Here is a 20,100-nt window from a genome sequence, read left to right as displayed (position 1 = left end):
TTCGTGACACAAGTGTCAGAAAGTTATACAAACAATGTTCAGTACAGTACGATTTCAACATGAGACGTGACACAAGTGTCAGAAAGTTATTCAAACAATGTACCGTACAGTTCGATTTCAACATGAGACGTGACACAAGTGTCAGAAAGTTATACAAAAAATGTTCCGTACAGTACGATTTCATCATGAGACGTGACACAGGGTGTCGGAAAGCTATACAAACATTGTTCCGTACAGTACGATGTCAACATGGGACGTGACACTAGTGGCAGAAAGTTATACAAACAATGTTCCGTACAGTACGATTTCAACATGAGACGTGAAACTTGAGTCAGTTAGTTAGTTAGACAAACAAATACAATTACAAGCACTACACAGCATTCTGAAATGACAAATTATGGATAAAACTTTTCACAAATAACCAATGCCTTTTGAACATCGCAATCAACTACATAATATTTCCCTTGGAATAACCATTTGTGTATCGCTACGCAGTCCAAGGTTGGGTCATTTGCTGGATCTTTGAACCAGTACCACGTGTTGGTCGGTGGCATATCTGTTCCATCAATCCATCTAAATACACCATCCGTACCTCTTCTTCCACCGACCCAATAAAAGCTTAAATCATACCCTGTAATATTGTAATAGTGTTATTTTACTTTTCACAAAGATGAACCTGAGATAACTTAACTTTTACAGATTACATGTTGATGTCTCAGCATTGAGAAGAACTTAAAAGGATGTCGAAGAAACGATATTTGTACAAATTTAAAAAGAAAAGAATGATCTAAATACTCGAACTGTGCAAGAACTGACTGGAAACAATTGATCAACCAATTTTGAATTTTTAGCAAACAGTAAACAGTAACATATACAGCTCAAACACATCACACAACTGTCTATCAACTATCATATGTAGAAAATGATTGATTAAACATGATTTAAAAGCTAGCTAAACTTCTCAATTGTATGACAGTAAACTGACTTTTAAATATATATTTAGCTTTGTTTTACGATATAGAAAGACATCAGTTGTATACCATTGTTCAAAGTTCATAAATTGATTGAAAAAAAAAACTTTAGGCGTTGTCAGTTTATTTTTGATTTTTGAGTTTGACTGTCCCTCTGATATCTTTCGTCTCTCTTTTAAAAAGTAAAACCGAGGGAAACATATCAAATATAAGAGAAAACCTACAGCAGAACAAAAACACAGAAGTACAACAAAAACAAATATATGTATGCCACATTTATAGATATTTGAATGTTCCTGACTTTGTAAGGGACATTAAGAAATATAGTAGATTAAACCTAATTTTATGGCAAACCAAATTTCCCGCTCAAATTGCAATGCTCAAAATATTACTAAATGGTAACATTACATAAGTACTGGCGGAAATATTGGTTATTTAGTAATAGGACATCATCAATATATCTGAAAGTATAAAAGCATTTCGCAAGGTGGTTTTTCTTTTTCTCTTTTTTCTTAGTTTATCATGCCTAGTTTAATAATGACTTTGTTCTCAAAATTTATGATACGCATCACAAGTTTTTAATAGATTAATGCATAACTTATCTATGGTTCTTGCATTGATCTTTTTTTACCAGTTTTGTCATCAATAAGTCAACCTTCTCGAAACCCATTACATATACCAAGGTTATGACTTGTAACGACTAACCCAAAACAAGCGTAAGGCTTAGCTTGACACCATTTTTTTTCTTAAAATGTCATGTACCATGTCAGAAAGATGGCAGGTGTTATCTTATAGTTCGTGTCTGTGCGTGTTATATCATTATTTTTTTTCTTGTTGCATTATAGTGTTTCTTTTGTTTCGTGTAAATCCTCCTATAGTTGACGTGTTTCCCTCAGTTATAGATTGTAACCTGGATTTGTTTTCCCGCAATCTATTTATGACTTTCGAACAGCGGTATACTTATGTTGCCTTTATTTACGACAATGTATGGAGAAGACACTGCACGTTTGTCGTTACAAATCATAAGCCTGCTAAGTTTAATTCGGGAAGCTTGCTTTAAAACAGACTCGTTGATCCCGAAACTGGTAACAAATATATTGTTTTCTATTGTGCATTTACAACTGACTACGAGTCTGTTATACTTATATTTGAAAATGTTATTTCGGGTAAATACTTAATGAATTTACTCACTTGGCCTCATGTCCATAATGTTGTTAGCTACAACAAGTCTAGGGATACCATCAATAATAAGAAATGATTCATTTTTAGCTTCACAGTAAGGCTGTGCCTCATCCCAATAGTAAGTGTTGGTCATGTCAGTAGGGAAGGACATACATATGTTGAAAGATTCATGATAAGCATATCCTGGATCGGAACAGCCATCTGAAAAAATAAAAAAATTGTATCATATAACTAAGACAAGTCCTCCTCTTAAGCCTAGTCTGGACATACATACAACAAAGAGTTATGGCGCGTAATGCATGCATGTCAGGCACGTCCTCCTCTTCAGACTACGGGACATACATACAACAAATGGTTATGGCGCGTAATACAGTAAATTAAAAGCTAATTAAATTTTACTAGTATGTTATATATATACATATTCATGGATCTACAATCTGTCGATACCTGTAACTTGGCATTGCACAAGGTCATGTTTTTCTCTGGCTGTTTATGATGTCTTTACACTAAATCCATTGGATGTTGGATGTGTGCGGATTGATAGTATAGGGTTACGGCGCGTAATACATGCATGCCAGAAACTTTTGACTCTACCTACATCAAAGGGTTATGCCGCGTAATACATGCATACCAGGAACTATTAACTTTACCTACATAAAAGAGTTTTGGCGCATAATAACTGCATGCCAAGAACTATTTACTCTACCTACAGAAAAGGGTTATGGCGCGTAATACATTCCTGTCAGGAACTATTTACTCGACCTACACTAAAGGGTTATTGGGAGCAATACATGCATACCAGGAACTATTTACTCTACCTACATGTACATAAAAGAGTTATGGCGCGTAATAACTGCAGGTCAGGAATTATTAACTCTACCTACAGCAAAGGGTTACGGCGCGTAATACATACATGCCGGAACTTCTTACTCAACATAAAGCAAAGGATAATGCCGCGTAATACATGCATTCCAGAAACTACTTACACTACCTAAAGCAAAGGGTTAAGGTTTGTTATACATGCATGCCAGGAACTATTTACTCTACCTACATCAAAGGGTTAAGGCGCGTGATACATGTATGTCAGAAACTACTTACTCTTCTTACATCAAAGGGCTAAGGCGCGTAATACATACATGCCAGGAACTACTTAATCTGGTTAGAGACCAAGTCTCCCACCTATTGCGGTGCTAAAACTGTTTTTGTTTTTTTGTCCTTGAATTGAATCTTCTTAAGCACCTTATATCTTAGTTTTCTATGGTGTTTCTGGTGTACATTTATCTGTCTGTTGAACCCATGACTTGTTTTCTTATCCATGGCTCTTATTTTCGATTTATGAGATTGATTGATTGTCCTATACGGTATCCATTATATTTTCTATCAAAAGTTGAATTCTTTGATTTATAGTTATATTCATTGGTTAATGTTTTTTTTTAATTGAAGTAGAAATAAAATGTCAGGAATTATATCTTTTTCAACGCATGCACTATTGTGTTTTGATGCAATGTCTTGGCAACATTGTTGTATTACATCGGATGAGTGCAACAAATGAAGACAACAGTAGTATACCGCTGTTCGAAATTCATTAATCGCTAGAGGAAAACAAATCCGGGTTACAAACTGAAACTGAGAGAAACGCATCAAATGTAAGAGAACTTCGACACAACAGAAATACAACATTAAAATGTAACAAACAAACAAAACTAAACAATGTAATTTTCCTGATTTGGTACATGGTATTTTACGAAAAAAATGGTGGATTGAACTTGGCATATTAAACCTCCCGTTTAACTGGCAATATTAATTATAACATTAAAATGACAGAACTACATGACAGGACTACAATTCAAATAAATGGGAGAAAATATAAGACAGTGAAACACACGAATAAAAGCCAACAGAAGGTACCAGTTTTAAGATTTAATACGCCAGACGTACGTTTCGTTCACACAAGACTAACAAATGAAGCTCAAATGAAAAAAGTGTAAAAGCCAAAACAAAAACATAGCTGAAGAGCACTGGGAACCACAAGTTCCAAAAAGTTGTGATCTATCTGTCTGTCAGTGTTTTCCATTCGGCATTTAAGCCAGGTGTGCCGATCACCTTCTTTTGAAAGCCGACCACCTTTCGATTTTAGGAGGTGGTCGGCTTTTTTTTTCAAAATCCGGATTTTTTCGGTTCCATAACGTTAAAATTTGAATAGTAATCCAATCTTGTTTTCATTGACAAAGATTGCGTCCAATCGTCAAATTTCAATGTTTTTATTTATCAATGAAAAGAAAGGCAGATGACGATGATGAAAAAGAAAATACTAGACCAAATAGGTTAAATAAAATTGATAGTAATGTTGAAGTTGTTGAAATTGAACAAAAATCAACCAAACAACGGGAAAGACACACAAGTGAAGACAAATATGAGCAAGACTTCAAATGACTTATAGTCACAGAGGAAGGATACTACTGTTTTGTGTGCCAAAAATACGGCACAAAAGCAAGAAACAGGACAGAAACCTGGATCGAAAGGGCTTAAATCCATGCTGATGCATAAAATTGTAAATGAAAGAAGAGATAAAAGAGATAAATTTTTGAAAAAATAAAATCAAAGAATAATTGACAATTAATATGAGTACTTCTATTTATGTTTGTTCAACTCCATTAAATGTGAATATTATACTAATCTTTATTTTGTGCCCCCTACGTGCACCCACAGTAAATAAAAAAAAGGTTGGACATTTAAAAAAAAAAATCACCAGGTTGCAACTTATTTTTTTAAAACACCCACCTTACTTTAGTGAAAAAAGGAAATCATCAATACGGGCAGGGTTATTCGCCTTGGAAAAGAACATCCTTTATATTTAGAATAATTCTTAATTTTCCAAATAGTAAATTTTATAAAATGACTATATAATAGATAAACATGATCAAACAGTAGTGGTGACTAGCTACAGAATAAAAACGGCTACTTTACTCATACACAGCCGTTTTAACCAAAGCTAGTTCAACCCACAAAGTGACGTCACATTTGATTTCTTAAAACGAGTTCTCAAAATTAAGAAAGAATTTGGATGGAATTCAAGATAATATTTGTATGACTTATATAACATTTATTAATAACAGTTAAAATTACAATTACTATACTAATTAATATTAAATTGTGGTTGTTATACATTAATTAATTGTATTATTTAGCTTTGTCGGAGTTTCTTCTTAATCAAACTATAAACCAAATATATCGCGTAATTTTTCTTTGATCCAAACTAAAATCTAATAAATGAACTTGATGATTAATTAAGGGCAGACGGTATGTTACTGCTGAGAAAAGGAATATTGGTAGTTGGGACGTTGAAATCGTCCCGTTTATCATATATTTTCTGGTGAAGTCGTCCATCCGTGTCAATATTGAGGTAAAGTTCAAGGTATGGAGCAGTACTTCTAGTATCAGAAATATCCTTAATTTCAAGCTCACTGAGATATATGAAATGCAAGTATTGGCTGAAATTTGTGTCATTCAATGATATGACATCATCAACTTATTGGAATGAAAAAATAAAGAATTTCGCAAGGTGCTATTTATGTTTGTCTTTTAGAAGGTTTGCTATGCATTCTGCTTCATACGAGTACAAAAACAAATCGGCTAGTAGGGGTGCACAATTAGGACACATTACTTTACCGACTGTCACTTGAAATATGAATCCTCCAACTCAACAAATATATTGTCGATCAAAAGTCCAGCATTTTGATAATATCATCTATAGCATATTTTCTGGTAGATTCAGTGTTGTTCTTCACAAGATATGAATTTTTGTAACCCAAAACAATAAATTTGTATCTACAATTCCCATTTTTATAAAAAAAAAAAACTCTGTTTAATGAGATGGTGACGCATGGGGAAAATAGTGTAAAGCGTAAACAAATCAAAAGTCTTTCTGTTGCTTAAAAATTGCAAAGATTGAGCATGTTGTGATTGAAGATTAGGCAGTAGATTAAGCAGCACTGGTGGAATATATCTCACCACAAAATGTTTGAAGCCCATCTTTAACTGTAAACAGAGTAGTAGTCGGTACTATATAAAGATGTTCTATCAATTAGTTTGATTATCCAACGTACAACCTTGTGTATTTCACATGTGAAATTATCGCTTTGGATTTAACTGAAACTTCAATGTAATTCATTGAAACCAATGACAATGTTAACATAATTTTTTTTAGATCACCCCTGTCTTGTTTGTACTCGGATAAGATAATTATATAAATAATGATAATAATAATAATGAGAACAAATGCGTTTAACTAGGGTGTATAGATTCCACAACTGCAACAAGTGTATTACGATATTTCCCAACTAGAGACAGTTAAATCTTAATTTTTAAAGCGCAGCGGGAGGCTTGTCGAGCTTTTTTAAATAATTCAAATTTACCTGTTGAGAGTGGAGAAATAACGTAATAAACGAGTTACATTGGTTTAATCTGTTTCTCTATTTGCTTTTTACCGTTCCTTTTTAAAGTTTGAGGAAAGTTGTGTACTTTCCTTATGTAATGCCATCAAGCATGTTCACTTTTTCATGACGTCACAATAAGAAAATTCACAAGAAAACAATTAAATTTCAACCGATCATTTGATTTGCCCAGAACAGATTTTTTCACAAGTGAGGAGAACTGTTTTTCTCACACTGGTCAGGAAATGTGAAAATAGTATAAAAATTAAAGAAAAAAATAATCATATTTCAAAATAGTGAATAGATTCTCACTTGTAAAACATCATCTATGACTGGTTGATTACCAAGTATTTTGAGTTTGTACACGGTTTGACTTGGATGGAATACTTATATCATATGCTCTTATTTCTATACATTGTTGTCTATACACATTGTGACTTGGATGGAGAGTTGTCCCACATGCACTAATACCACATCTTTTTATATCTATGATGTGTTGATTACCAAGTATTTTGAGTTTGTATACATTTTTACTTGAATTGAGAGTTTTCTCATTGGCACTAATACCAAATATTTGTTTTTATCTTATTGCTACTCATTTCAAAACCGTATCATCTATTCCTATTTCTATGGCTTGGTGATAATACACATTATAATCTGAAGGAAGAGATGTTGGATTGGCACATATACCATATCTTTTCATTTTTATGGCTTGTTATATAGCAAGTATTTTGAGTTTGTACACATTGAGACTATATTGGATGATCATTTGTACTCATATCATATGTACCAAATACATGTTAAACAGACTATACCTTTCCATCTTCTGTAAGAGTAAACTTTGTTTCCTGGTGTACACGTACTTTCGTTATTACGTTTAATAGGACGGTCGAAAAGTCTGCATACTGCATTCACCGAGTTATATTCAAAGCTTAAACATCCATCAGTTGTAGTGCAATGACTGGCACAGTACATTGCATCTTTAGTATCATATATCTTTTGTAAATCCATCATCCAATTATACTCAATATCACATTCTGAATTTTCGTGAACGACACTCCACCTATCAGAAAACCCAGTTACAAAAATACCTGAAAAAAATGAAAAACATTTTTGCATTTCTTCGCTACTATATATCTATAACATGATGCATGTTGTGAACACAATAATATATATTATCGTTAATTAATTTATTATAACTTGAAATTGCAATGATATAAACTTGTCAGAATTACCTACTACAAGTGTGTTACAATATTTCTTCACTCGAGACAATTTCAACATTTAAAGCACGAGGCTTGCCGATGTTTATAAATAGTTATTATTTAAATATTGAGAGTGGAGGTATATCGTAACACTCGATTTATAGTAGTGGAATCCGCTTCTCTAATGGTTGTTATCCGTTCTTTTTAAAACTTTCGAAAAAAGTTGTGTTCTTTATATGTGACGTCATCGGGCATGATCGTTTTTTTCATGACGTCAACATGTATAAATGATAAGTTTTAAGCAATCATTTGCAACAAACTAATATTTTTCTAGTGAGGATAATTATTTTCTTACACCGATCAAGAAATGTAAAAAAAAACCAACACAATAATAAGAGAAAAATATGTCTTCACATAAGATCAACAACGAATTTCTTAAATAAAAATAAATAATATAAACGTCGAAAACACCATAGCGTTTGTCATGATGAAGGACAATGGAAATATACCAAAAGGAATTCGTACTAAACAGTCGAAAACGAACTGATAATATAGCCTCAGTAAAACTATTTTGGATTTCAGCTGGTTCTCCTTTGTAACTACTAACTGAGAGCGTGATAGAGCAGTTTTCTTCCTCTCGAAAAGAGGGGTCAAATCTGCTGTATCACCCTCTCAGCCCTGTTCTTACATTATAATTGTCTTTAACAGTTGAATTTAAAATGAAAAGTGCTTAAACTGAATTCACACACATAACAACGACACTGTAATTCTAAAAACAACAGACGCAAAGTAATATATTATACATTTTTATGACAGCCTTTGAAAACATTATACGGCAAAAACGTAGATCTAGGGCTGCGTCTTTTCTTTATTGGACTGAATTTATTTCATTGATTTTGAGTTATCGATTTTAGATTTGTCTGCACGCCAGGGTGACATTCAAAAAATAATCCCCCGTTAGACTTTGGAATAGAGTCAAACACTTTGTATCATACAATTAAAATGTTGACATATTGACATGCAGGGTTTCCGCTGGCGGTAAAAATAATAATTGTGGAGATAAAAAAATCGTCATTTTCGAAAGAATTTGGCCAAAGAAATATATATAACAATTTATTTTTCTCCATCTGGTTTATTTACTTTATTTTGAGCTTCTCGAACTTTACCCGATCAGACAATACTCGGAATTCACCTTGACCTCATTAAAATTTTGACAGAAAATCATTAATCAGCTGATTGCATTTTATAGCTATCGACAACAAAGGACTAATTAATAAAGGTGTTGATTGAATTGTTTGACAAAATGATATGGTTAAATGGCTTCCGCTAAATGTCACATACAGAATTTTCCTCGGAGTACAGTATTTTTGTGTTTTTACTTTTTACCACTTTGCGACGCACGTGTTTGAAGCAAACGTTTCCTCTCCTTTTAAAGATAGTTTAGGAAAGAAAGCTGTTGTTGTGACGAAAAAATTTCAAATGCAAGAAAAATCTCTGATTTAAAACTTTAACTATCCTTTGACTTTAATATAGGTTATTGGTTAGGTCTGGGAATCTTTCGTTTAAGTGACACACGTGTTTCAAGCATAGTTTTACGTCTCAACTTTTTCATTTACGATAGTCAAGAAAAGAATACTGTCGTTATGAAGAAATCTATCCAAAAGGTTTGGAACAACCCATCGAATGAGAGTAACCCTTCAATGTAATAACTACACATGCAATGAGGGACCAATTTCATGTGATAAAAGCTTTTGTTAAAACCACTTCTTAGTACAAAAGGGAACATCAGTATTTTTCTTTTAAAAAAACTTACCCAACGAACTATTTTACTGGTATTAATGATCAAAACATGTCCATGACTTTTGTTGAATTCAGAACTTGTATCTTCTTTATAATTAAAAGTAAAGTGGGCCCCTCAATTAGAAAAGTTGTTTAAAATACAATGAAAATTTTTTCCTTTGAAGTTAAAAAAAGTTCTGTTGTTTTAAAGTCAATGCTAAGTGTTTTTTACTCAATATGTAGACTCTAAAATAAGTTTGAAAGAATAATCATAGACACAATTGGGCAAGATCATCTTATCTAAGGGAAGAAGGGGGGTGTTGTAGAAAAACAAAAAATATCTTCGTGTTTCTTGGGGAAAAATATATTGTTTTAGCTTAAGAGGTGGCGACAAAAAAAAATGACACAGGGGAAACCCTGGACATGACTTATACATTTATGTTTTTTTCTCAAGAAATCAACATAATATGAAAACAGTCGCATGATTTTTAGGTTATATCTTCTCCCCGGTATAATATCATGTATATCTCCCCCTTGCTAGTACATCATGTATATCTTCTCGCTAGTATATCATGTATATCTCCTCCTCGCTAGTATATCATGTTTATCTCCTCCTCGCAATTATATCATGTATATCTCCGCCTCGCTACTCCATCATGTATATCTTCTCCTCGCTAGTACATCATGTATATCTTCTCGCTTGTATTTCATGTATATCTCCTCCTCGCTAGTATATCATGTATATCTCCTCCTCGCTAGTATATCATGTATATCTCCTCCTCGCTAGTATATCATGCATATCTTCTCCTCGCTAGTATATCATGTTCATCTCCTCTTCGCTACTCTATCATGTATATCTTCTCGCTAGTCTATTATGTATATCTCCTCCTCGCTAGTATATCATGTATATCTTCTCCTCGCTAGTATATCATGTTTATCTCCTCCTCGCTAGTATATCATGTATATCTTCTCCTCACTAGTCTATCATGTATATCTCCTCCTTGCTAGTATATCATGTATATCTTCTTCTCACTAGTACCTAATGTATATCTCCTCCTCGCTAGTATATCATGTATATCTTCTCCTCACTAGTACCTAATGTATATCTCCTCCTCGCTAGTATATCATGTATATCTTCTCCTCGCTAGAATATCATGGGTATCTCCTCCTCGCTAGTATATCAGGTATAATTTCTCCTCGCTATTATATCATGTATATCTTTTGTTCGCTAGTATATCATGTATATCTTCTCCTCGCTAGTCTATCACGTATATCTTCTCCTCGCTAGTCTATCATGTATATCTTCCCCTCGCTAGTTTATCATATATATCTCCTCCTCAGTAGTCTATGATGTATATGTCTTCCTCGCTATTATATCATGTATATCTTCTCCTCGCTAGTATATCATGTATACCTTCTCCTTCCTAGTATATCATGTATATCTCCTTCTCGCTATTATATCATGTATATCTTCTCCTCACTAGTATATCATGTATATCTTTTCCTCGCTAGTATATCATGTATATCTTCTCCTTGCTAATATATCATGTATATCTTTTCTTCGCTAGTATATCATGTCTATCTCCACCTCGCTAGTATATCCTGTATGTCTCCTCCTCACTAGTACATTTGTGAATCATGTATATCTTCTCCTCACGAGTATATCATGTATATCTCCTCCTAGCTATATATATCTCCTCTTCGCTTGTATATCATGTATATCTTCTCCTCGCTAGTATATCATGTTGATCTTCTCCTCGCTAGTATATTATGCACGTCTCCTCCTTGCTAGTTTATCAATTATATCTTCTCCTCGCAATTATATCATGTATACCTCCTCCTCGCTAGTTTATCATATATATCTCCTCCTCAGTAGTCTATGATGTATATGTCTTCTTCGCTATTATATCATGTATATCTTCTCCTCGCTAGTATATCATGTATATCTTCTCCTTCCTAGTATATCATGTATATCTCCTTCTCGCTATTATATCATGTATATCTTCTCCTCACTAGTATATCATGTATATCTTTTCCTCGCTAGTATATCATGTATATCTTCTCCTCGCTAATATATCATGTATATCTTCTCTTCGCTAGTATATCATGTCTATCTCCACCTCGCTAGTATATCATGTATGTCTCCTCCTCACTAGTACATTTGTGAATCATGTATATCTTCTCCTCACGAGTATATCATGTATATCTCCTCCTAGCTATATATATTTCCTCTTCGCTTGTATATCATGTTTATCTTCTCCTCGCTAGTATATCATGTTGATCTTCTCCTCGCTAGTATATTATGCACGTCTCCTCCTTGCTAGTTTATCAATTATATCTTCTCCTCGCAATTATATCATGTATACCTCCTCCTCGCTAGTATAGTATGTATATCTTCTCCTCGCTAGTATATCATGTATATCTCCTCCTCGCTAGCATATCATGTATATCTTCTCCTCGCTAGTATATCATGTATATCTTCTCCTCGCTAGTATATCATGTATATCTTCTCCTTGCTAGTATATCATGTACATATTCTCCTCGCTAGTATATCATCTATGTCTTCTCCCTACTAGTACATTTGTAAATCATGTATATCTTCTCCTCGCTAGTATATCATGTATATCTTCTCCTCGCTAGTATATCATGTATATCTCCTCCTAGCTAGTATATCATGTATATCTCCTCCTAGCTATATATATATCTCCTCCTCGCTAGTATATCATATATATCTTCTCGCTAGTATATCATGTATATCTTCTCCTCACTAGTATATCATGCATGTCTCCTCAGTTTTATACAAATATTTTAGAAAAAATCTAATTAGTTTTATTAGACAAAAGATAATTACCGCAATCGATACTAGGTTTATGTAAATTGTATTTGAAAATTGATTAAGTTCCGATTTCATATATAAATCTTTCTATAAAAGAATTTTGAGCCATCATAAATCTGTATCAAAATAAGAAAGCAGCTTCCGCGGAATATGATAACTCTCCCATATCATGGATATCTATCGCAAAAAATGTGAAGTTATAAAAAATTGTAAAGTAAATAGTATCTACTCCTTTATGTCGTTGCATGTGATCCAACCAATGTGACAATTTTCCTGTAATACATTTGTTTCATATGCTGACTTCAAATAGCCCTATTATGTTTTCTGAATGCCAAAATAATTCTAAAATTGTGATACATAATGAAACAAATAAAAAAAAAATATGATTTTAAGGGAAGTATAAAATCAGCTTTGAAAAGAATGTTTTACAATTTTTAGGCAAAATACATATTCAAAATGAAAACAATTTTGTCAATTTCCACACTTTGTATTGAACTTTTTAAAGTAATTAGAGTATACAGATGATCTTTAGAAAAAACTTTGTTGAAATGTCAACTTGATTAAACACTTCCAATACAGATTATCATTTTGTAACGGTGTGAATGTTGTTATTATAATCCCAGCATATTTAAAACTAATAATACGTTAGCGACAAAATCTAAGACAAATATTTTACAATTCAGACAACCCATGTTTTTGAACCTGTATATCACATATAAACGCTGACCTTTAGAGAAATATGATGTCGTTGATTTGCTGAATTATTCATATAAAAAAGAAGATGTGGCATGATTGTCAAGGAGACAACTCTTCACAAGAGACCAAACGACATAGCGATTCACAACTACAGGTAACCGTATGACCTTCAATCATGAGCAAAGCCCATACCGCGGAGTCAGCTGTTAAAGACCCCGAAATGACAATGTAAAGCCAATTCAAACGGGAAAAATAACGGCCTTATTTATGTACAAAGTATGAACGAAAAACAAATATGTTACACATACACAAACGACAATCGCTAAATTACAGGCTCCTGTCTAATGTTTGTCCATCTGATGAATTATGCCTTTTTCAACTTATTTTATAGTTCGTTCTTATGTTGTACTGTTATACAAGTGTCCCAGGTTAGGGGGAGAGTTGGGATCCCGCTAACATGTTCAACCTTGCCACATTATTTATATATGTGCCTGTCCCAAGTCAGAAGCCTGTTATTCAGTGGTTGTCGTTTGTCTATGTGTTGCATATTTGTTTTTCATTCATTTTTTTTTATTTAAATAAGGTTTTAGTTTTCTCGTTTGAATTGTTTTACGTTGTCATATCAGGGCCTTTTATAGCTGACTATGCGGTATGGGCTTTGCTCATTGTTGAAGGCCGTATGGTGACATATAGTTGTTAATGTTTGTGTCATTTTGGTGATTAGTTCTCTCATTGTCAATCATACTACATATTATTTTTCATACATACATTCAGAACATGACGGGGTTAAACAGGTGAACCCAACCCTCCCTATAGCCAGTAGCTGGGACAGTGGTGTAACAGCACAACATACAAACGAATAATCTACATTGCCTTTATTCTAATTAAAAAGTAATGGAATTTCTAAACAATTCTTTATCATTTTAACAATATTGTTTATATACGAAAATAAAAAAAAAAAGAGAAAAAGGGCGAAAAAAATAACAAAAAAAAACAAAAAAAAAAACAACTGTTATTTGTTTACAATTTTACCATGCAACATCAGCATATTTTTTATTTTTTTTAGTTATAAACGATATTGAACTGATATCTTGTATTCGAATCATTGTAATGACGCGAATACGGTTCAAATTCAATTAATGGAGTCTCTTTTTCATTTATGACATGCACTGGTATTAACCTTTACCAAGAATCAATGTTTAGAAGGTGCAAATGACTATTTTTGAATGAGTTTATCCAGATTGTATAATATGTCCTACTGTTATGTAATTCAATGCATATGTCATTACAATTTAATATCCGTGTGCTGAAGTTTCGAATTAATATTAAGTGAAAAAAAATGTATGTCAATATATTGAATAAATACGTCGCGAAGGAATATTCTAAAAAGGTACACTACTATCGTTTCGGCCTACGTACAGAAACAGTTTGAACAAACATGTACATGATGTATGCTTTAATGTCAATGTTTGATTTGTTTTACAAATAGCGTACGAATAATATATCCTGGTAAAGATCCTTCTGCCAATGGTATAGCGTTATGAATAAACATAGTACAATTTGTGGTATTTCATTTCCACCTGGTCGAAATGTTATTAAGGAGGTATAGAATGTTTGAATAACCAAAAACTAAAACAAAACAAAAAAAACCCTCGAAAGACAGTGATATCTTCGAATGTTATTTGTGGAACGAGATCATTACATCTATATGTTTGAAAGACAAAATATTAAAAATATTAACCGGACAAAATACGACTTTGGTCCCGATTACGCATCAAAATTATCAGCTATATTGTATATTGTTATAAAATATTGAAAACTACACGTTTGATATTTCTATGCGTTCGAAGCGCTTTTCTTCATTTACCTTCATCAGGAACGTTAAAAGCCAAATATTTGGAATCCGAAAATATTTAAGTACCTAAACCGTTAAAGAGCTATATGATAAAAAAAAATAATATTCAAATTCATCTAAAATCAACTTTGCCTGAGGGAGTTGAAACTTTAGTTTCTAAATAATTCCAAAATTTATAATCGGACAATTTAAGTACATTTTTTTACATCATGTATAAAATAGGAAGATTTTTGTAATTGAGAACGAGACAACCCTCAACTACAAGATGTAAAATGTAATCAGGAGTTTGTTATCTCATTCCTTGATACAGTAAATAGTACGAGATATCACACAAAGTATTTGCAGACTGAAAAGCGGCTACATCTAGCAGTTACACACATTTGTCCGTTGACGCAAGCATGTAACGTTCACATTTTACATTTAAAATAATTAAGATGTCGAAATGATTACGTGGTATTGTATAATCAAATCCTCTTGATACGTATTATTTTTTGGCTTACGTTTGAATTTTTCTTTTGTATATCTAAACCTGTTTAAGGCCAACAAGACAAAGACACAAAAATGTAGATATTTGACATTAAAAGCCATTGAAGTTTTAATTTAACCTATCTATCGTTGAACCTTTTGAGAAGATTTCCACGGGGAACTTTTGTTGTTGGTTTGCTGTCGACCTGTTGATGACCATACACTGCATCTTTTATTGATCTAGTTTTGATAGAGGATGAATTATTTGTTGACAATTCTTTGACATCTGTAGAACGAAATTGTTTGAAGATTTTGAAGATTATTTCAAAAGGCAGCAACACATTTTGAAAAGACAATTTATTTTTTTAGAATAAACGACGAAAAAAGGCCGATGAAAGACATTTGTATAACAATAATCAACAATATTAACAACCACTACATTGTATGTCTGCAGACAAAATTATTTTCTAATCTGTATTTGTACTGATAAGTTGGAATCGACTCTGTATTTTCAGTTCCATTTCTTTCTATTGAATAGTTGGAATCGACTCTGTATATTCAGTTCCATTTCTTTCTATTGAATAGTTGGCAGCGTTACATGTAAACCTGTCCGTTTCAAAAGATAAATGACTGTTACAAATACTCACTTTTAGAAGTTGAAGACAAATATTTTTCAAGTAGTTTTTTCAGAGTATATTGTAAACTTTTTCTTTCAAAAGCTTAAGATCGAAATGGACACTTTTAAATTCATTTATTCTAAATATATTTCCTGTCAAGTTGTCATGTCGTCAAAGAAGTTGTGCATTGGAATTGTATATCCTGGTTAAAGGCTGGAGTCTTTAGGTAACTTAAACAAAATGCATGTAAAAGTTTGTAACTATAATATAAAGGCTTAGAAAAGACTTTAAAACTAGATTCAATAGAACATTTTAAGGCGTGAAGAAAAATGAAAAATTATGTTAATGGCAGCGTGTTTATTTGTTTAACATGTAGCGTATGTATAGAGTAAAATCACAAACATTATGAACTCCGAGGAAAATTCAAAACGGAAAGTCCGTAATCAAAAGACAAAATTAATATAACATATAGCCTATTGTCAATACTATTGCGTAATAAACAGTAATATTTCGAGTTTTCTATTTACGTCTTTACGGGGTTGCAAAATCATTGTTTGGCTGTTTTTATTTTTATGTGGAACAAGATAATTGTTGACAGGTATTTTCCAATAATTTAATTTTTGATATTACGCGTCTTCCGATTGGCTGACGTTGTTATTTTTATCAGCTCATAGATATAATTTAGTCCTGTGATCGTAACGTCATCAACAGTTTTTCATGGTTTACTCCGGTTTAAAATGGAATTTTGAATTAAATTTTTCGAAATAACATATAAAAATATGCGGGTTATTCAGTTTAATTGCACCACATTTGAAGAATTTTAAAAAAACTTTTGGGAGTATGAATATTGAAATTATCAGAAACTTTTGATTTTGAGAGGATTGTAATTTGCATATGTGATTAACTAAGATACATGCACCAGGATTACCAAAGCAGTAATTAAGCGTTACTAAAGAAGGATCGAAAGATACATTTGTACCAGAGGGACAGTCAAATTCATAAGTCGAAAATAAACTGGCAACGCCATGGCTAAACATGAAAAAGACAAACAAACAATAGTACACATGACACAACATAGAAAACTAAAGAATAAGCAACACGAACCCCACCAAAAACTAGAGGTGGTCTCATGTGCTCCGGAAGGGTAAGCAGATGGTGCTCCACATATGGAACCCGTCGTGTTGCTCATGGAATAACAAATCCGGTAAATAGTCTAATTCGGTAGGTCACATTCATGAAAGGAAAAGGGATTGTACATTTTAGCTACGACGTAAGGAACATATCCGATATCCCCTGTGAAACAGTTATTCCATAACGGTCAATCAACTCGTGATGGCGTACGTAAAATTCACAAATATTATGATAGAACCATGTGAACATCTCATCAACCTGAATTTATAATTATACATAGATAGCATATTACACTTTTCATTATTCCTAACACTTTCATATTGAAATATACAAGAACAAATGCCTCTATCAACTAGTATCTTTATTGCTTTGTTTTTAAAACTATACGATATATATTCGTCAAGTAATTAGATTATTAGAATTTATCATTGATACACTCATTTTGCCTTTTATATTGATATTAAGTTGTTTATCTTCTGAGGATAAAACAATTGTGATACAATGGCTGTCCATTGTATTGTTTTAAAATTGGATTTAATATTAAAAAAAGGCATAAGGAAAAAGAAAATAACACGTAATCTTATAATTAGAAAACTTAATTATACAATTACCTCATACATACATATTGTTTTACTTAATTTGTAAATGTACAAATATTTTTTATTTTATTCTTCTTCTTCCACGTGGATGAAACGATAATTTTGTAATAATCATTTACCTTAACATTTATATTGAATTCCTTCCCATTAAAAAAATGTCGAAACATGGGTGAACTTTTTCTTAATAATTTATAAAGTTTTTAAGACAAGAAATAAGAAAGAAACCAAAGAAGTAAATGAATAGTCAAATTAAAATAGAAAGGCATTCATAATTGGTTCGATACGCGTTTGTTGTCTTATTGTACATATATTAAGATGTGGAATAATGAAAAAAAAAATAAGTGAACTATAAGTAGTATCATATCATTTCATCCGTTTTCACTAGTTTTTCTACTGCTTCTTGTACTCATGAAAGCAATTGTTTAATTCAATGTTGTTAAATACACAAACAATATTTATTTAGGAAATAAATGGAAAAAAAACAAACGATCAACACTTTTTCTAAAATGTCCTATAAAAAGATTAAATTTGAAAGTCTGTGTTACTCACCTTGTAGTAATACAGCAGCGATAAAAACTGAAAATGTTAATACCATTTCCATCAGTTTTTCCATAATACAAATCGCAAACAAAACTTGAATTCACTTCTTTATATTATCAAATGACTTTCTTTTATTCCTTAATTATTCTGTTTCAAAAACTGAATCGAGAGACATTCATTCAACTGTAAGCATCAATAAGAAATACGTTGAAAAAAATTCTATTTAAATAGAACGTAGATTATAATAAGACTAAATCATGTGATATTGGATAACTGTAAGGTAATGGAATACAGAATTGTAAAATCCGTCATTCTATCGAATTAATCAACCAATAATTAGTTGAGATAGCAAGCAAACTAACCAAAGATATTTCCTTTTCTTACATACTCAATGAATTCAGCTGTAGTTATGATTATTTTAGATAGTCGTATTTTTGGTTTGAGGCGAATGTTATTATGTCTATTTATTGTGGGCGCATCGTTGTCAATATGAATAGAATATACCGTTTGTTTCCCGGTTTGAAAGGTTTTACACTAGTAATTTCTTGGAGCCCTTTATAGCTTATTGTTCGTTGCGAGCCAAAGCTCCATGTTGAAGGCCATAACATGACATAAAATTGTTACTTGCATGGATAATTGTTCCATAGGCACTCGTACGACATCTTCCTATATCTATATATTATGCGAGTGTTATACACATGAGAGGTGTAACTAGCTTTAAAACAAGATTAAAGCGACCATTTTGTACATACGGAAATGCCCCACCCAGTCAAGAATATGATAGCTGCTATCCGTTTGTTCATGTTGATGTGTTTGAGGTATTGATGTTGCCATTTGATCAGTTTCGTTTCGTTTAAAATTGTTCTGGGATGTAAGCGTGTTTGTTTTAAAACTTTTTACACAAGAAACTAGTGACACACCAAAATTTAAGGAAGGCACATTTTTATTAATATTTATCTGAGGTAAAATGATTGAAATGTGCAATTATGTCAACTACGGAGAAAGGTCCTTTCAAATTCCATAACGACTGTAGTATAAATGAAATACCCTAGCCGTTTTAATTCCTTTTTTTCCAGTTTCCAATATAGGAGGGGCGAAATATACCAAAGGATCCTTCCCAAAAGTAGAAAACTGACAACGTCATGGCTTAAAGTTATTCTATATGAATATCATTATGGTTGTTTAGCATTGGTTTTTGAATTAATCGAAACAAATGTGTGTTGATCTGCAATATTTTTTTTATTTTTTTTCAGCTACTTACTTTACCTAACCTTCAAATTGATATGACTAGAAAATCACTTATATGGCAACTGTAAAATTAACGTCCATCTATCATACCCGAGAATACCTTTTATCTCTAATTACCAACACCTTTTACAACAGAGTACACATAGGAAATTTTACGCCTAAGATCATGGATTTTTGCTATGCGTTATAGACTGTTTGACAAATTGCAATGTTAGTGTTTGAATTAGTTACTTTTATTCCAGAAAAAAACATACCGTTTAGTTACCATTAAAATTTGATACCAAAGAGGCTATGAAAGATATCAAGTCTGATAATTTAGCTTATTATAGCCTATATTCGTAAAAAGGGCTAATGTACATACTAATAATTTTGCAAATATGAGGCCTTCATTGTTATCTTCATTAATTATGCTAGTTAAAAAATGCATTTCATGGTTTTTTTATACTATCAGATATATAACAAGCTCGACAACATTGTTTAAAAAGTATTGTTTGCTTTGAAGAGTTATATGTTGTATGATTGCTAATAAGACATTTTTTCACA

At 32.3% G+C, this 20,100-nt stretch overlaps 1 protein-coding gene across 1 annotated transcript; it reads right to left on the bottom strand.

Moving 5' to 3' along the window:
• Positions 1 to 258: 258 nt before the first annotated feature.
• On the bottom strand, positions 259 to 18,599 carry LOC139502515 (uncharacterized). Its single transcript, XM_071292001.1, has 4 exons — positions 18,319 to 18,599; positions 7,402 to 7,677; positions 2,163 to 2,354; positions 259 to 631 (listed from the first exon to the last, which is right to left on the bottom strand). The coding sequence occupies exons 1-4, from the start codon at positions 18,380 to 18,382 to the stop codon at positions 396 to 398; spliced, it is 768 nt and encodes a 255-aa protein (XP_071148102.1). The 5' UTR covers positions 18,383 to 18,599; the 3' UTR covers positions 259 to 395.
• Between the last annotated feature and the right edge of the window lie 1,501 nt (positions 18,600 to 20,100).

The sequence above is a fragment of the Mytilus edulis genome, chromosome 14 (genome assembly GCF_963676685.1).
Source record: "Mytilus edulis chromosome 14, xbMytEdul2.2, whole genome shotgun sequence".
Classification (NCBI taxonomy): domain Eukaryota; kingdom Metazoa; phylum Mollusca; class Bivalvia; order Mytilida; family Mytilidae; genus Mytilus; species Mytilus edulis.
The sequence above is the reverse complement of the archived record's forward strand: the minus strand, read 5'-3'. Positions and strand labels throughout refer to the sequence as shown.